The sequence below is a fragment of the Scyliorhinus torazame genome, chromosome 5 (assembly GCF_047496885.1).
Source record: "Scyliorhinus torazame isolate Kashiwa2021f chromosome 5, sScyTor2.1, whole genome shotgun sequence".
Classification (NCBI taxonomy): domain Eukaryota; kingdom Metazoa; phylum Chordata; class Chondrichthyes; order Carcharhiniformes; family Scyliorhinidae; genus Scyliorhinus; species Scyliorhinus torazame.
In genome coordinates, this window is record NC_092711.1 from 177,037,671 (window position 1) to 177,052,922 (window position 15,252).

The following is a 15,252-nucleotide window of genomic DNA, read 5'->3' on the forward strand; positions in this document are numbered from 1 at the left end:
TAGTACCACCACATAGGCAGTCATCAACATGCATCATAAAGATGCCCGAGAGTTTCCTGCCTTGTTACCAATAAAGCACGGCAGCTTCTGCCTTCAGGTAGGGACAACCCGACCTGGACAAAACTGATCTGAGAAGTACCATACACTCTGAAACATGGCTCAAACCATAGACAAACTTATTGAACTTTAAAGTCTTCCATCTACATCTGGCACCGTAGGAGGTTGTAGAAACACTGCCCTCTGGAGGTGATCCCCCAGCGCAAATGCAGCTTTTATGTTTCTTGACTTTAAGTTCCGAGAAAATGTCACGAAAAGGGCCAAAGAAATTTCAAAATTACCTTTCCCGCTGTGGGCGAGTCCACTCTGACCTCTTTCTCTCCTAAGACTTCTTCAAATTCCCGCGTCACTGACCTCACCTTGGCCTTATAAATTCCATCTGGTTGGACCTTTTCTGTGCAGATCCATCGATGTGATGATGCTGGCTGACCCCTATCTGGGACCTCTGAACACACGCCAAACTCTGTCCAACTGCCTAACTCTTTTTCACCTCCCGTACGGCTTTATCCCCTCATATTTTGGCAGCTACAAAACCCTCTCGGTCACGGGGACTTCAACATCGCCCCCAAACATATCCTTGGTGTAAAACCGACAATTCCCTGCCTGAAATGTTCCAGTTATTGAAATTACATTGAATGGATGTCAAAGAAACAGACCAGAAACAGCTCCCTGAGGTTCTGAGGAGTCCCCAGTGGTCAGTCAGACTGAACTAAACACGAGTGGTATAAAACAAACAATACTCACCCAGGTATCTGCTGTCCACGGGGACTTTCCTTTAATCAGAGCCGTCAGTGGATCCTGTTCCTGACACCAGGTTGTTTGGGGACAAATGTCACTCGGAGTCTAGAGTTGGGTAAAGTTTAGGAATCTTTATTACAAACATGCAGGGAATGCTTCCGCGAACCGAAGCATCTCAAGGAGTAGTTACAATAACACACGTTTATACACAGTACAGGTGCTGCTGTTTTGTCTGTAAGTTAGTGGGAAAGTACAGGACGTAAAAGAAACAACTCGAAAACAGCTCACGTATTGGCTATAGTGACTTCATCTCTCACAAAACACATCTTGGAAAACAATAGCCAGACGAGTAATCCAGAGACCCAGGATAATGCAATAGGGATCCAGGTTCCACAGATAGTGGAATTTAAATTAATTAAAAATCTGGAATTAAAAGTCATTGATGACCATGAAAGCATTGTCGATAGTTGTAAATACCCAGTTGGTTTCTTTTACATCCACCTGTAGCGGGGGAATAACACTATTTACTCTCCAGGATAAAATAAATGTACTTCAGTCTTTGTGGATCATTCCAGTGGAAACGTGCTCTCTCAGGCTCAAAGAGCATCAGCCCACTGGAAGCAAAGTCGTGAGACCGGCCAATCCAGCAGAAAGAAACCCTCCGACCCTCCCACTTCACCAAGTGTCAGAATGAAGAAAGTTTGATCTGATTAAATTTATTCATGTGCACCGAGGTACAGTGAAACGTATTGTTCTGCGTACAATATAGACAGATAATATTATACATGAAAAAACATAGGACATATGATAAATACACAATATAAACACATAGACATCGGGTGAAGCATACGGAGTGTAGTGCTACTCAGTAGAGAAAAGGTTTGGAGAGTTCAGTTTAGTCCAAAAAAAGGGTCATTCAGGAGTCTGGTAACAGTGGGGAAGAAGCTGTTTAGAATCTGTTATTGCGAGATCTCAGACTTTGTAACCCCTGCCCAATGGAAGAGATTGGAAAAGAGAATAACCTTGGTGGGGGGGTCTTTGATTATGCTGCCCACTTTCCCAAAGCAGCGGGAGGTGTAGACAGAGTCAATGGATGGGAGGCGGGTTTGTGTGAGGGACTGGGCTGTGTTCACAACTCTCTGTAGTTTCTTAGTCTTGGGCTGAGCAGTTGCCATACCAAGTTTCATGGGAGTGTCCCTTTAAGAAATGTTTTTGTCTTATCACATGGCTTCAGTGATGTCATTGTGTGGGTGGAGCTGGGCTGTGGCTCTGGGAGTTGGATTTACTTTCACTTTGGTTTGGGGCTGTTTTGTGGCTCTGAGATTTTTGCTTTCGCTTTCACATTTTTGGCTGCTGTACGCAGAAACAGGAGTATTTTGGCCTGCCTCGCGATCTTCATTTTAAAAGCTGTTTCCAGACTTGATAACTTGAAAAGAAATAATTGCTTTCTGGAAGGAATTCCAACCTGCTGTTTTGGAAAGGAAACAAGAGTGAGTGCTGTGTGCTGGGACATACCTTTGAAAAGGAGGTACTGGTTTATGGGATCTTGTTATTAAATTGGAACAGTTAAAGGGGGGAATTTATTAAGGGTTATGCATAGATTACTGTAGCTGTGTGGGGTATTTATGTTTGTAAGTTATAAAAATGCTTACTGTGTGTGTTTATAAAAATGTTAACTAAATTTGTAGAATAAAGCTTGTTTTGATTAAAAGTGCTTAAGGCCTCTGTTGAATAACCCCTGAAAGGCAGGCCCTTGTGCTCATCGGAACCAAAATCAATAAACAATTGTAGGTCAGGTGAACTCTATGATATACTTTGGAGTTTTCTGAACCCTGGCCCATAACACAAGCTGTGATGCAGCCAGATAAGATGTTTTCTATGGTGCACCTGTAAAAGTTGGTGCACCTGTAATAATTGGTAAAAGTCAATGATAACCTTCATAATTGTCACAAGTAGGCTTACATTAACGCTGCAATGAAGTTACTGTGAAAATCCCCTAGTCGTCACACTCTCGCGCCTGTTTGGGTTCGCTGAGGGAGAATTCAGAATGTCCAATTCACCAAACAAGCACGTCCTTCGGGACTTGTGGGAGGAAACCGGAGCACCCGGAGGAAACCCACGCAGACACGGGGAGAACATGCATACTCTGCACAGACAATGACCCAAGCGGGAATCAAACCTGGGACGCTGGCGCTGTGAAGCAACAATGCTAACCACAGTGTTACCGTGCCGCCCATGTGGCAATCGGTGTGGACATGCTGAATTTCCTTAGTTTCCTAAGTATATGTTTCTTGGTCATAGCGTCGATGTGGGTGGACCAGGACAGAATGCTGGTGATGTGCACACCTCGGAATTTGAAGCTGCTAACCATCTCCACCTCAGCCCCATTAATGCAGACAGGGGTGTGTACGATACTTCGCTTCCTGAAGTCAATGACCAGCTCCTTAGTTTTGCTGACATTGAGGAAGAGATTGTTGTCATTACACCATGCCACTAGGTTCTCTATCTCCCTCCTGGACTCTGTCTCATCGTTGTTTGATATCCGACCCATGACGTCGTGCCATCAGCAAACTTGTAGATGGAGCGGGAGCAGATTTTGCCACACAGTCGTGTGTATAACGAGTGTAGTAGGGGGCCAAGTACGCAGCCTTGTGGGGCCCCGGTATAGAGGACTATCGTGGAGATGTTCGTGATCCGAACCACTACAGTCGTGTCATCAGCAAACATGTGGATGGATTTGGAGCCAAACTTTGCCATGCAGTCGTGTGTGTGTATAGGCAGTGCAGCCTTGCGGGGCTCCTGAATTGAGAACCGTTGTGGAGGAGGTGTTGTTTATCTTTACTGATTGTGGTCTATGGGTCAGAAAGTCGAGGATCCAGTTGCAGAGGGAGGAGCCTAGTCCGAAGTTTTGGAGTTCTTATATGAGCTTGGCTGGGATTATGGTTTTTCATAGAATTTACAGTGCAGAAGGAGGCGATTCGGCCCATCGAGTCTGCACCGGCTCTTGGAATGAGCACCCTACCCAAGGTCAACACCGCCACCCCATTCCCATAACCCAGTAACCACACCCAACACCAAGGGCAATTTTGGACACTAAGGGCAATTTATCATGGCCAATCCACCTAACCTGCACATCTTTGGACTGTGGGAGGAAACCGGAGCACCCGGAGGAAACCCACGCACACACGGGGAGGATGTGCAGACTCCGCACAGACAGTGACCCAATCCGGGAATCGAACCTGGGACCCTGGAGCTGTGAAGCAATTGTGCTATCCACAATGCTACCATGTTGCCCAACTTAATTAATGTATAGAAATGAAGGCTATTGTTTGTCTTTATAAAAAGCAATTGTGCTATCCACAAGGCTACCGTGCTGCCCCTGTTGAAGGCAGAGCTGTAGTCAATGAATAGGAGTCTGACGTAGGAGTCTGACGTAGGAGACCTTGTTGTCGAGATGCTTCGGGGGTGAGTATAAGGCCAGGGAGATGGCATCTGCTGTGGACCGGTTGTGGCGGTATGCGAATTGCAGTGGATCAAGGAATGCTGCGAGTATGGAGTTGATGTGTCCAACATCTCGAAGCAATTCATAATGATCAATGTCAAGGCCACCGGATGATAGCCATTGAGGCACGTTGCCTGGTTCTTCTTCGGAACTGGTATGATGGTGGTCTTCTTGAAGCAGATGGGAACCTTGGAAAGGAGGAGGGAGAGATTGAGGATGTCCGCAAACACACCTGCCAGTGGGTCAGCGCAGGATCTGGGTGCACGACCTGGGACAACCAATGAGAGTCCCAGTCGTTAGTCTGCGACTCTAGATTAGTTTGGTATTGTCACTTGGGAGTCCCTGTTGGCTTTGCGGAGGTCATATATAGATTTCTTGAATAGGTCAGGGTTGCCTGCCTTGAACACCTTCAGTCGGGAGTGAATCTCCCAATTAAACCATGGATTCTGGTTGGGTAATGTACAGACTACCTTCTTTTGCACGCAATCTTCTACACATTTACTGATGAAGTCTGTGACGGTGCTGGCATACTCGTCTAGGTTGGCTGCGGAGTTAACATAGAACATACAGTGCAGAAGGAGGCCATTCGGCCCATCGAGTCTACATCGACCCACTTGAGCCCTCACTTCCACCCTATCCCTGTCACCCAATAACCCCTCCTAACCTTTTTTGGTCACAAAGGCAATTTATCATGGCCAATCCACCCAACCTGCAAGTCTTTAGACTGTGCGAGGAAACCGAAGCACCCGAGGAAACCCACGCAGAAACAGGGAGAACGTGCAGACTCTGCACAGACAGCGACCCAGCAGGGAACCAAACCTAGGACCCTGGCGCTGTGAAGTCATAGTGCTATCCACTTCTGCTACCGTGCTTCCCTTGTTCTTGAATATGGTCCAGTTCACTGACTCCAAGCAGTCGCGTAGGAGCTCTTCCGTTGCACCAACCTTCTTAAAAGGATTCTCCCGCTTAAATTTCTGCTTGTATGCCGGGAGAAGGAGCACCGTATTGTGGTCCGATTTTCCGAAGTGCAGTCAGGGGATGGATCATCAGACGCCCTCGATGTTTGTGTAGCAGTGGTCAAGGATGTTGGGGTCCCTGTCAGGACAGGAGGTGTGTTGGTGGAATTTTGGCAGTACACTTGAGGTTGACCTGCTTAAAGTACCGTCCACGATGAACATGGCCGCCAGGTATTCTGCTTTATTGTTATTTATAGCGGTTACAATTCATCAAGCGCCTTCTTCACTTCTGCCTGGGGTGGGATGTAGACCGCCGTGATGATGGCCGAAGTGAACTCCGTGGAAGGTAGTCTGGACGGTACTTCACAGTCGGGTATTCCTGGTCCGGGCAGCAGTAGTTCACCAGGATCACCACGTCCGAGCACCAGGAGGAGTTGACGAGGAGGCAAATCCCTCCACCCACTCCAGGTTCAGTCCTGGATGTGATTAACAGCAGGAATAACAGCAGAATCTAACCTGTTATCATTTGTGAACCCTTTGGTGTCTCAGCCTGTTGAACGACTGAGTGAATCCCTCCTCACAGTGAGAGCAGGTGAATGGCTTCTTTCCAGTGTGAACTTGCTGGTGTCTCCGCAATGTGGATGATGTTTGAAATCTCTGTGCAGTGAGAGCAGCTGAACGGTCCCTCCTCAGTGTGAATGCGCTGGTGTTCCATCAGTACCTGAGAGCTTTTAAACCCACTCCCACAGTCGGAGCATTTAAAGGGTCTTTCATTGGTGTGAGTGACATTGTGGCTCAGCAAGTGATGACTGAGTGAAGCTTTTCCCAGTCGGAGAGGTGAACGGGCTCTCCCCAGTGTGACCTCGCTCGTGTTTCATCAGGTTGGATGAGGTTCTAAACCTCTTTGAGCAGTGAGAGCAGCTGAACGGTCTCTCCTCAGAGTGAACGCGCTGGTGGGACATCAGTAGCTGAGAGCTCTTGAAACCCCTCCTGCAGTCAGAGCATTTAAAGGGCCTGCTCTTGGTGTGAGTGACATTGTGTTTCCGCAGGGTGGATAATTGAGTGAATCCCATATCACACACAGAGCAGATGAACGGCTTCTCCCCTGTGTGAATTCGCTGGTGGTTCTGCAGGTGGGGTAACCGAGTGAATCCCATATCACACACAGTGCAGATGAATGGCCTCTCCCCGGTGTGAACTCTCTGGTGTCTCTGCAGGCTGGGTAACTGAGTGAATCCCTTCTCACACACAGTGCAGGTGAACGGCCTCTCCCTAGTGTGAACTCGATGGTGTGTCTCCAGGTGGGATAACCGAATGAATCCCTTTCCACAGTCAGAGCAGGTGAATGGCCTCTCCCCAGTGTGAACTCGTTCGTGTTTCCGCAGGTTGCCAATGTCAGTGAATCCCTTTTCACACTGAGTGCAGGTGAATGGTCTCTCCCCAGTGTGAACTTGTTTGTGTCTCCGCAGGTTGCCAATGTCAGTGAATCCCTTTTCACACTGAGTGCAGGTGAATGGTCTCTCCCCAGTGTGAACTCGTTTGTGTCTCCGCAGGTTGCCAATGTCAGTGAATCCCTTTTCACACTGAGAGCAGGTGAACGGTCTCTCTCCAGTGTGACCTCGCTCGTGTTTCATCAGGTTGGATGAGGTTCTAAACCTCTTTGAGCAGTGAGAGCAGCTGAACGGTCTCTTCTCAGAGTGAACGCGCTGGTGGGACATCAGTAGCTGAGAGCTCTTGAAACCCCTCCTGCAGTCAGAGCATTTAAAGGGCCTGCTCTTGGTGTGAGTGACATTGTGTTTCCGCAGGGTGGATAATTGAGTGAATCCCATATCACACACAGAGCAGATGAACGGCTTCTCCCCTGTGTGAATTCGCTGGTGGTTCTGCAGGTGGGGTAACCGAGTGAATCCCTTATCACACACAGTGCAGATGAATGGCCTCTCCCCGGTGTGAACTCTCTGGTGTCTCTGCAGGCTGGGTAACTGAGTGAATCCCTTCTCACACACAGTGCAGGTGAATGGCCTCTCCCTGGTGTGAACTCGATGGTGTGTCTCCAGGTGGGATAACCGAATGAATCCCTTTCCACAGTCAGAGCAGGTGAAAGGCCTCTCCCCAGTGTGAACTCGTTCGTGTTTCCGCAGGTTGCCAATGTCAGTGAATCCCTTTTCACACTGAGTGCAGGTGAATGGTCTCTCCCCAGTGTGAACTCGTTTGTGTCTCCGCAGGTTGCCAATGTCAGTGAATCCCTTTTCACACTGAGAGCAGGTGAACGGTCTCTCTCCAGTGTGAACTCGTTCGTGTTTCCGCAGGTTGCTAATGTCAGTGAATCCCTTTTCACATTGAGAGCAGGTGAATGGTCTCTGCCCAGTGTGAACTCGTTCGTGTTTCCACAGGCTGCCAATGTCAGTGAATCCCTTTTCACACCGAGAGCAGGTGAACGGCCACTCTCCAGTGTGACTGCGTTGATGCCTTTCCAGCCCGTATGGGCCTTTGAATCCCTTCCCACAATCCTCACATTTCCATGGTTTCTCCATGGTCCGGGTGATCTTGCGCCTCACCGCTTTGGATGATCAGTTGAAGCCTCATCCACACACAGAACACCGATACAGTCTCTCCCTGTTGTGAATGGTGTATTATTTTTTCAGGCTGGGTCACTGGTTAAAGCTCTTTCCACAGTCAGTGCTCTGTAACAGTCTCACACGGGTGTGTGTCTCAGTGCTTTTCCAGACACACTGATGATTAAAATCTCTTGAAGCAGACAGAATAGACAAACATTTCTCCTTCTAGAGTCAGAGGCTGATGATCCCACGAATTGAGTGACTCAGTCAGTTCTTGACGTGATATTTAGTTTGGGATATTGCCCTCGAACTCCTCTTGTTCGAACTTCCTGTAAACAGATTTTACAATAGTAATCATTGTCAGTACAGGATAGAAATTCAGAACAGACAATTCTAGTTTCTAGCGAACATTCTTTCCTCTCTCTTTCCCTGAAATGCTCTAATTCTCCATCCCACACACTCTCCCTCCATTCTCACTCTGCTGTATCTAATATTGCCCCTCCCAATTCTCCTGAAGGTGATCAACAACTCTAAACTCACTAAAACCTGTACAAGAGTAGAGAATCTCCATATAAGTACATTTACTGATTAGAGATAGGGAAATTCTGAGGAAGAATTGTATTTAGTCATGGAGTGGTCATGACAGGGAACTCACTGCCCACAAGGGTTGTGGAAGTCCAGATGATCAATAATTTAAAATAAAATAGGATAGTCACTTGAAGAAAATAAACTTGCAGGGGAACAGGGATATCGAGGGGGAATGGGACTCACTGGATTGCTGTACAGAGAGTCAGCATTGACTTGAGTTACCAAATGGATTCTGTCAGTGCTGCAATGACTGTATGACTGGAAATATATAATGTAGGTACAGTACTATATTACAAAACTAGAACTAATAATACATGTATTTTATTACAGCACCATCAATAATATCTATAATACATACTATATAACAACACTGGACATATCTCTGTCCGATATTAAATATTTTAAAATTAATTTATGGGATGTGGACAATGCTGGTCAGGCCAGCATTTATTGCCTATCCCCAGTTGCTCTTCCGAAGTAGTGGTGAGTTGCCTTCTTGAACTGCTGCAGTCCTTGAGGTGTAGGTACATCCCCTGTGCTGTTTAAAAAAAAAAAATGTTTTTTATAAATTTAAAGGACCCAATTCATTTTTTTCCAATTAAGGGGCAATTTAGCATGGCCAATCCACCTACCCTGCACATCTTTGGGTTGTGGGGGTTAAACCCACGCAAACACAGCGAGAGTGTGCAAACTACACATGGACAGTGACCCAGAGCCGGGATTGAGCCTGGGACCTCGGCGCCGTGAGGCAGCAGCGCTAACCACTGCTCCACCATGCTGTCCTACATCCCCTGTGCTGTTAGGGAGGAAATTCCAGGATGTTGGGCCCCAGGGACAGTGAAGGAACGGCAATATATTGCCAAGTCAGGGTGGTGTGCAACTTGGAAGCGAACCTCCAGGTGGTGGGGTTCCCAGGTATCTGCTGCTCTTGTCCTTCTAGATGGTAGTGGTTGTAGGTTTGGAAGGTGCTGTCTGAGGAACCTTTATGAGTTACTCCAGTTTAGCTAGGGCTCCTTGATGCCATACTCAGTCAAATGCTGCCTTGATGTCAAGGGCAGTCACTCTCACCTCACTTCTGGCATTCAGCTATTTCGTCCAAGTTTCAACTAAGGCTGTAATGAGGTCAGGAGCTGAGTGACCCTGGCGGAACCCAAACTGAGCATCCAGGAGCATGTTATTGCAGAATAAGTGCCACTTAATAGGATCTTTGATGACTCCTTCCATCACTTTGCTGATGATGGAGAGTATTCCGACAGGGAAGTAATTGGCTGAGTTGGATTTGGCCTGTTTACTGACCCCTTAAATGTCAGCCATCTCCTGGAGAAACCAGTCCTTTAATTATGAAAATTAGGAAAGATACCATCCTTTTAGCCAAATAAATGTGTCAAGCTGAGGGAACAAAGGATGTCAATGTCTTTAAGAGAGAGAGAGAGAGACCTGGGCCAAGCTTTGCAGAGTCTGCACCCTCCCTGTATTTACTTCCTTTCCCTCCAGTTGCTGCAAGTGACCAATTAAAGATCAGAATGAGATAAGAAATGGAAAGGGGAAGAAAAGAAAGTGTTTTACTCACAGATGTTGCAGACAGGAGGAAGGTACAGTCTGTGTGAAGCTCAAGCTCACTCAGGGTTGGAGGAACAACAGCTTTGCTCGGCAGAAACTTCCATGTCCAACTTCCGGATTGAGACAATGGGGGAGCTCTGATTGGCGGAGGGGCAGAGTCTTTCCGGTCCTCCAAGTCTTACCATTGGTCAACTCCTGAGAGGTAAGGACAGCGGAAGTTAGCTCACTACGCATGCGTAGCTTCCCCTCTCCCTGAGAAATGCGCAGTCCCGGGTCTGGGGGTGGGGAGATCACCGACGGCCGGAACTGTCAGCCGGTTGCCTGGAAACCGTCTCGAGGAAGTGTTGGGGGAGAGGAAACAGAGGGTGGGGGCGAATGTGCTCTAAAGCAGTGACGTCACCGCGGAGCGGATGGATTCCTATTGGCTGATTTAGAGGATGAGTTCCTTTGTGATGTCACAATGTGGAGGTTGAACAATGGGTTTCAGACGAAAACTTCCTCCTCTGGGCAACATCTGGGGGCAAATCAATGTCTCCCCCTTTCAGAAGTTCATGAGATATAGGAGCAGAATTAGGCCATTTGGCCCATCGAGTTTGCTCTGCCATTCCATCATGGCTGATCTCATCCTGGCCTTATCTCCACCGTCCTGAAAATTCTTCAGAACCCTTCAACCCGATTAAAAATCTGTCTAACTCCTCCCTAAATTTACTCACTGTCCCAGCTCCACCACACTCTGGGGTAGTGAATTCCACATATTCACAGCCCTTGGGAGAAGCAGTTTTTCCTCAACTCTGTTTTGAATAGGGCAGCATTGTGGCCCAGTGGTTAGCACTGCTGTCTACGGCACTGAGAACCTGGGTTCGATTCTGGCCCGGGTCACTGTGTGGAATTTGCACTTTCTCCCCGTGTCTGCGTAGGTTTCACCCCCACAACCCAAAGATGTACAGAGCAGGTGGATTAGTCACACTAAATTGCCCCTTAATTGGAATTTAAAAAAATTGTTTTAAATTGCAACTGTTTTGAATTTGCTACCGCTTTTCGTAAGACGATTGCCTCTCGTTCTGGAATGCCCCACAAGAGGCAGCAGCCGCTCCAAGCCTACTTTATCTTTCCATTTCTTTTCTCATTCTGAGGGGTCATTGGTAACTTGCAGCAACTGAAGAGAAAGGAAGTGAATCTGGTCAGTATGTTCCACACATTTTGAGTTCAGTAATATAGACATATTTATATCTGGCAGTCTGCATGGAGAATTTCAGGCCTCTCCAAGATGGGAAGCAGTGAGCAGGGATCTGTCAGTCAGCCTGAATCAGCACCTTCAGAGAATTAAGACCATAAGACATAGAAGCGGAAGTAAGGCCATTCGGCCCATCGAGTCCACTCCACCATTCAATCATGGCTGATTTCAACTCCATTTACCCGCTCTCTCTCCATAGCCCTTAATTCCTCGAGAAATCAAGAATTTATCATCTTCTGTCTTAAAGACACTCAACGTCCCGGCCTCCACCGCCCTCTGTGGCAATGAATTCCACAGACCCACCACTCTCTGGCTGAAGAAATTTCTCCTCATCTCTGTTCTAAAGTGACTCCCTTTTATTCTAAGGCTGTGCCCCCGGGTCCTAGTCTCCCCTGCTAATGGAAACAACTTCCCTACATCCACCCTATCTAAGCCATTCATTATCTTGTAAGTTTCTATTAGATCTCCCCTCAACCTCCTAAACTCCAATGAATATAATCCCAGGATCCTCAGACGTTCATCGTATGTTAGGCCTACCATTCCTGGGATCATCCGTGTGAATCTCCGCTGGACCCGCTCCAGTGCCAGTATGTCCTTCCTGAGGTGTGGGGCCCAAAATTGCTCACAGTATTCTAAATGGGGCCTAACTAATGCTTTATAAAGCTTCAGAAGTACATCCCTGCTATTATATTCCAAGCCTCTTGAGATGAATGACAACATTGCATTTGCTTTCTTTATTACGGACTCAACCTGCAAGTTTACCTTTAGAGAATCCTGGACTAGGACTCCCAAGTCCCTTTGCACTTCAGCATTATGAATTTTGTCACCGTTTAGAAAATAGTCCATGCCTCTATTCTTTTTTCCAAAGTGCAAGACCTCGCACTTGCCCACGTTGAATTTCATCAGCCATTTCTTGGACCACTCTCCTAAACTGTCTAAATCTTTCTGCAGCCTCCCCACCTCCTCCATACTACCTGCCCCCCCACCTATCTTTGTATCATCGGCAAACTTAGCCAGAATGCCCCCAGTCCCGTCATCTAGATCGTTAATATATAAAGAGAACAGCTGTGGCCCCAACACTGAACCCTGCGGGACACCACTCGTCACCGGTTGCCACTCCGAAAAAGAACCTTTTATCCCAACTCTCTGCCTTCTGCCTGACAGCCAATCGTCAATCCATGTTAGTACCTTGCCTCGAATACCATGGGCCCTTATTTTACTCAGCAGTCTCCCGTGAGGCACCTTATCAAAGGCCTTTTGGAAGTCAAGATAGATAACATCCATTGGCTCGCCTTGGTCTAACCTGTTTGTTATCTCTTCAAAGAACTCGAACAGGTTTGTCAGGCACGACCTCCCCTTACTAAATCCATGCTGACTTGTCCTAATCTGACCCTGCACTTCCAAGAATTTAGAAATCTCATCCTTAACAATGGATTCTAGAATCTTGCCAACAACCGAGGTTAGGCTAATTGGCCTATAATTTTCCATCTTTTTCCTTGTTCCCTTCTTGAACAAGGGGGTTACAACAGCGATTTTCCAATCCTCTGGGACTTTCCCTGACTCCAGTGACTTTTGAAAGATCATAACTAACGCCTCCACTATTTCTTCAGCTATCTCCTTTAGAACTCTAGGATGTAGTCCATCTGGGCCCGGAGATTTATCAATTTTTAGACCTCTTAGTTTCTCTAGCACTTTCTACCATATGGCTACCATATTCAACTCTACCCCCTGACTCTCCGGAATTGTTGGGATATTACTCATGTCTTCTACTGTGAAGACTGACGCAAAGTACTTATTTAGTTCCTCAGCTATTTCCTTGTCTCCCATCACAAAATTACCAGCGTCATTTTGGAGCGGCCCAATGTCAACTTTTGCCTCCCGTTTGTTTTTAACGTATTTAAAGAAACTTTTACTATCATTCCTAATGTTACTGGCTAGCCTACCTTCATATTTGATCCTCTCTTTCCTTATTTCTCTCTTTGTTATCCTCTGTTTGTTTTTGTAGCCTTCCCAATCTTCTGACTTCCCACTACTCTTTGCCACATTATAGGCTTTCTCTTTTGCTTTGATGCATTGCCTAACTTCATTTGTCAGCCATGGCTGCCTAATCCTCCCTCTGATAACCTTTCTTTTCTTTGGGATGAACCTCTGTACTGTGTCATCAATTACTCCCAGAAACTCCTGCCATTGCTGTTCTACAGTCTTTCCCACTAGGCTCTGCTCCCAGTCGATTTTCGTCAGTTCCTCCCTCATGCCCCTGTAGTTACCTTTATTTAACTGTAACACCTTTACATCTGATTCTACCTTCTTTCTTTTAAATTGGAGATTGAATTCTACCATATTATGATCACTGCCTCCTAAGTGCTCCCTTACTTTAAGATCTTTAATCAAGTCTGGCTCATTACATAACACTAAGTCCAGAATGGCCTGTTCCCTCGTGGGCTCCATCACAAGCTGTTCCAAAAAGCCCTCCTGTAAACATTCAATGAATTCCCTTTCCTTGGGTCCACTGGCAGCATTATTTACCCAGTCCACCTGCATATTGAAGTCCCCCATGATCACTGTGACCTTGCCTTTCTGACATGCACTTTCTATTTCGTGGTGCATTTTGTGCCCCCGGTCCTGGCCACTGTTAGGAGGCCTGTACATAACTCCCATTATGTTTTTTTTGCCTTTGTGGTTCCTCAACTCTACCCACACAGACTCCACATCATCTGACCCTATGTCGTTTAGTGCTATTGATTTAATTTCATTCCTAATTAACAAGGCAACCCCGCCCCCTCTGCCCACCTCCCTGTCTTTTCGATAGGTTGTGAATCCCTGGATGTTTAAATGCCAGTCCTGAACCCCCTGCAACCATGTCTCTGTGATGCCTACCACATCATACCTGCCAGTCACAATCTGGGCCACAAGCTCATCTACCTTGTTCCGTACACTGCGCGCATTTAAATATAGCACCTTTCATTCTCTATTGACCGTCCCTTTTTGTTTTCTTAGTGTGGTGGACCTTGGTTTACTGAGCCTTTCCATACACTGTGTCATATTTTGTGGGATGGGGACTATCATAACCTCTCCTGAGTTTTGTCTTTTCGTGCTTTTTTGTATTCCTAAGCAGCTACGCTTTCCACTGATTACTTCACCTCTTGGTTCCCTGACTTTCCCTTCCCCCCCAATCTTTAGCTTAAAGTCCTATTAAGAGGATGAATATTACAGAGTGAGAATGGAGGGAGAGTGTGTTGGATGGAAACTAGAATTGCCTGTTCTCAATTTCCATTTGTAAATTCCTTTTACAGGATATTAGATGAAGACTTGCAGAAAAAAACCGAACAACACTTCAGGATTTGGAAGAGTCACTTGGCTTATCGGGACCTGAATATCATCAGGAGAACCATCACTGCAAAAGACACTTCTGGGGTGAAGGTTTGCCTGTCAGGCAAAGGAACAGAATGGAAGTAAACACAGGAACGAAGAATCACATTGGGCTGGTTCCAGGAGAATTGAGTGACAACTTCAGCGATGTAACCATGGAGTGTGATTTTTGATTGTGTTAAACGTAAAAGGGCATCATTCTGTTTATAGTTTAAGGGATACATTCCCTATAAAAATAGTGTTTAGGCATTGTTGCTTCTAGTTTGTTGCAATAAAAGTCATAAAACCTGAAGTTTTTGTCTTATGACTCATTAATTTGTTCACTGGGGTTAGAATTTATCTTTTAAAATTCCTGATCTTTTCAGAGATCTTACACAATTGGTTTTGAGTCACAAGTTTCAACTTCCCATTTAAGCCTCAGGCAACTTGCTGTCTCTCTGTTGCTCATGTCAATGACAGCCTAGTAACAGAGCTGAGGGCTGGAGATGCTGTGACCCCTTGTCGGAACTGGAATCAGTAGAAAGAAGAACCGTTGTTTCTGGTTGAGCTTTGTGTTAACTGTCTGACCATGATGACCATATATAAATAGCTAACCAGGTAATCTATTGTGATGAGGGTTTAGAAACAGACCCTGGGTCGACGAGTTCACTGAAGCTGTGGGTTGTCAGCTGTACAGTGAAACCAGGCATC

At 46.4% G+C, this 15,252-nt stretch overlaps 2 protein-coding genes and 1 long non-coding RNA gene across 3 annotated transcripts in view; 1 reads left to right on the top strand and 2 right to left on the bottom strand.

The window, feature by feature from the left end:
* The window catches only part of LOC140422430 (uncharacterized), a 94,594-nt gene that overhangs the window by 27,640 nt on the left and 51,702 nt on the right, over positions 1-15,252 (bottom strand). The gene's annotated exons all lie outside the window — the stretch shown is intronic.
* Positions 907-10,168, bottom strand: LOC140422421 (uncharacterized). The gene is made up of 2 exons (XM_072507432.1): positions 9,970-10,168; positions 907-8,140 (listed from the first exon to the last, which is right to left on the bottom strand). Exon 2 carries the CDS (start codon positions 7,785-7,787, stop codon positions 6,024-6,026), a length of 1,764 nt encoding a protein of 587 aa, XP_072363533.1. The 5' UTR covers positions 7,788-8,140; positions 9,970-10,168; the 3' UTR covers positions 907-6,023.
* On the top strand, positions 10,210-14,854 carry LOC140422451 (uncharacterized). The gene is made up of 2 exons (XR_011947464.1): positions 10,210-11,139; positions 14,487-14,854. It is a non-coding gene; the product is annotated as an uncharacterized lncRNA (long non-coding RNA).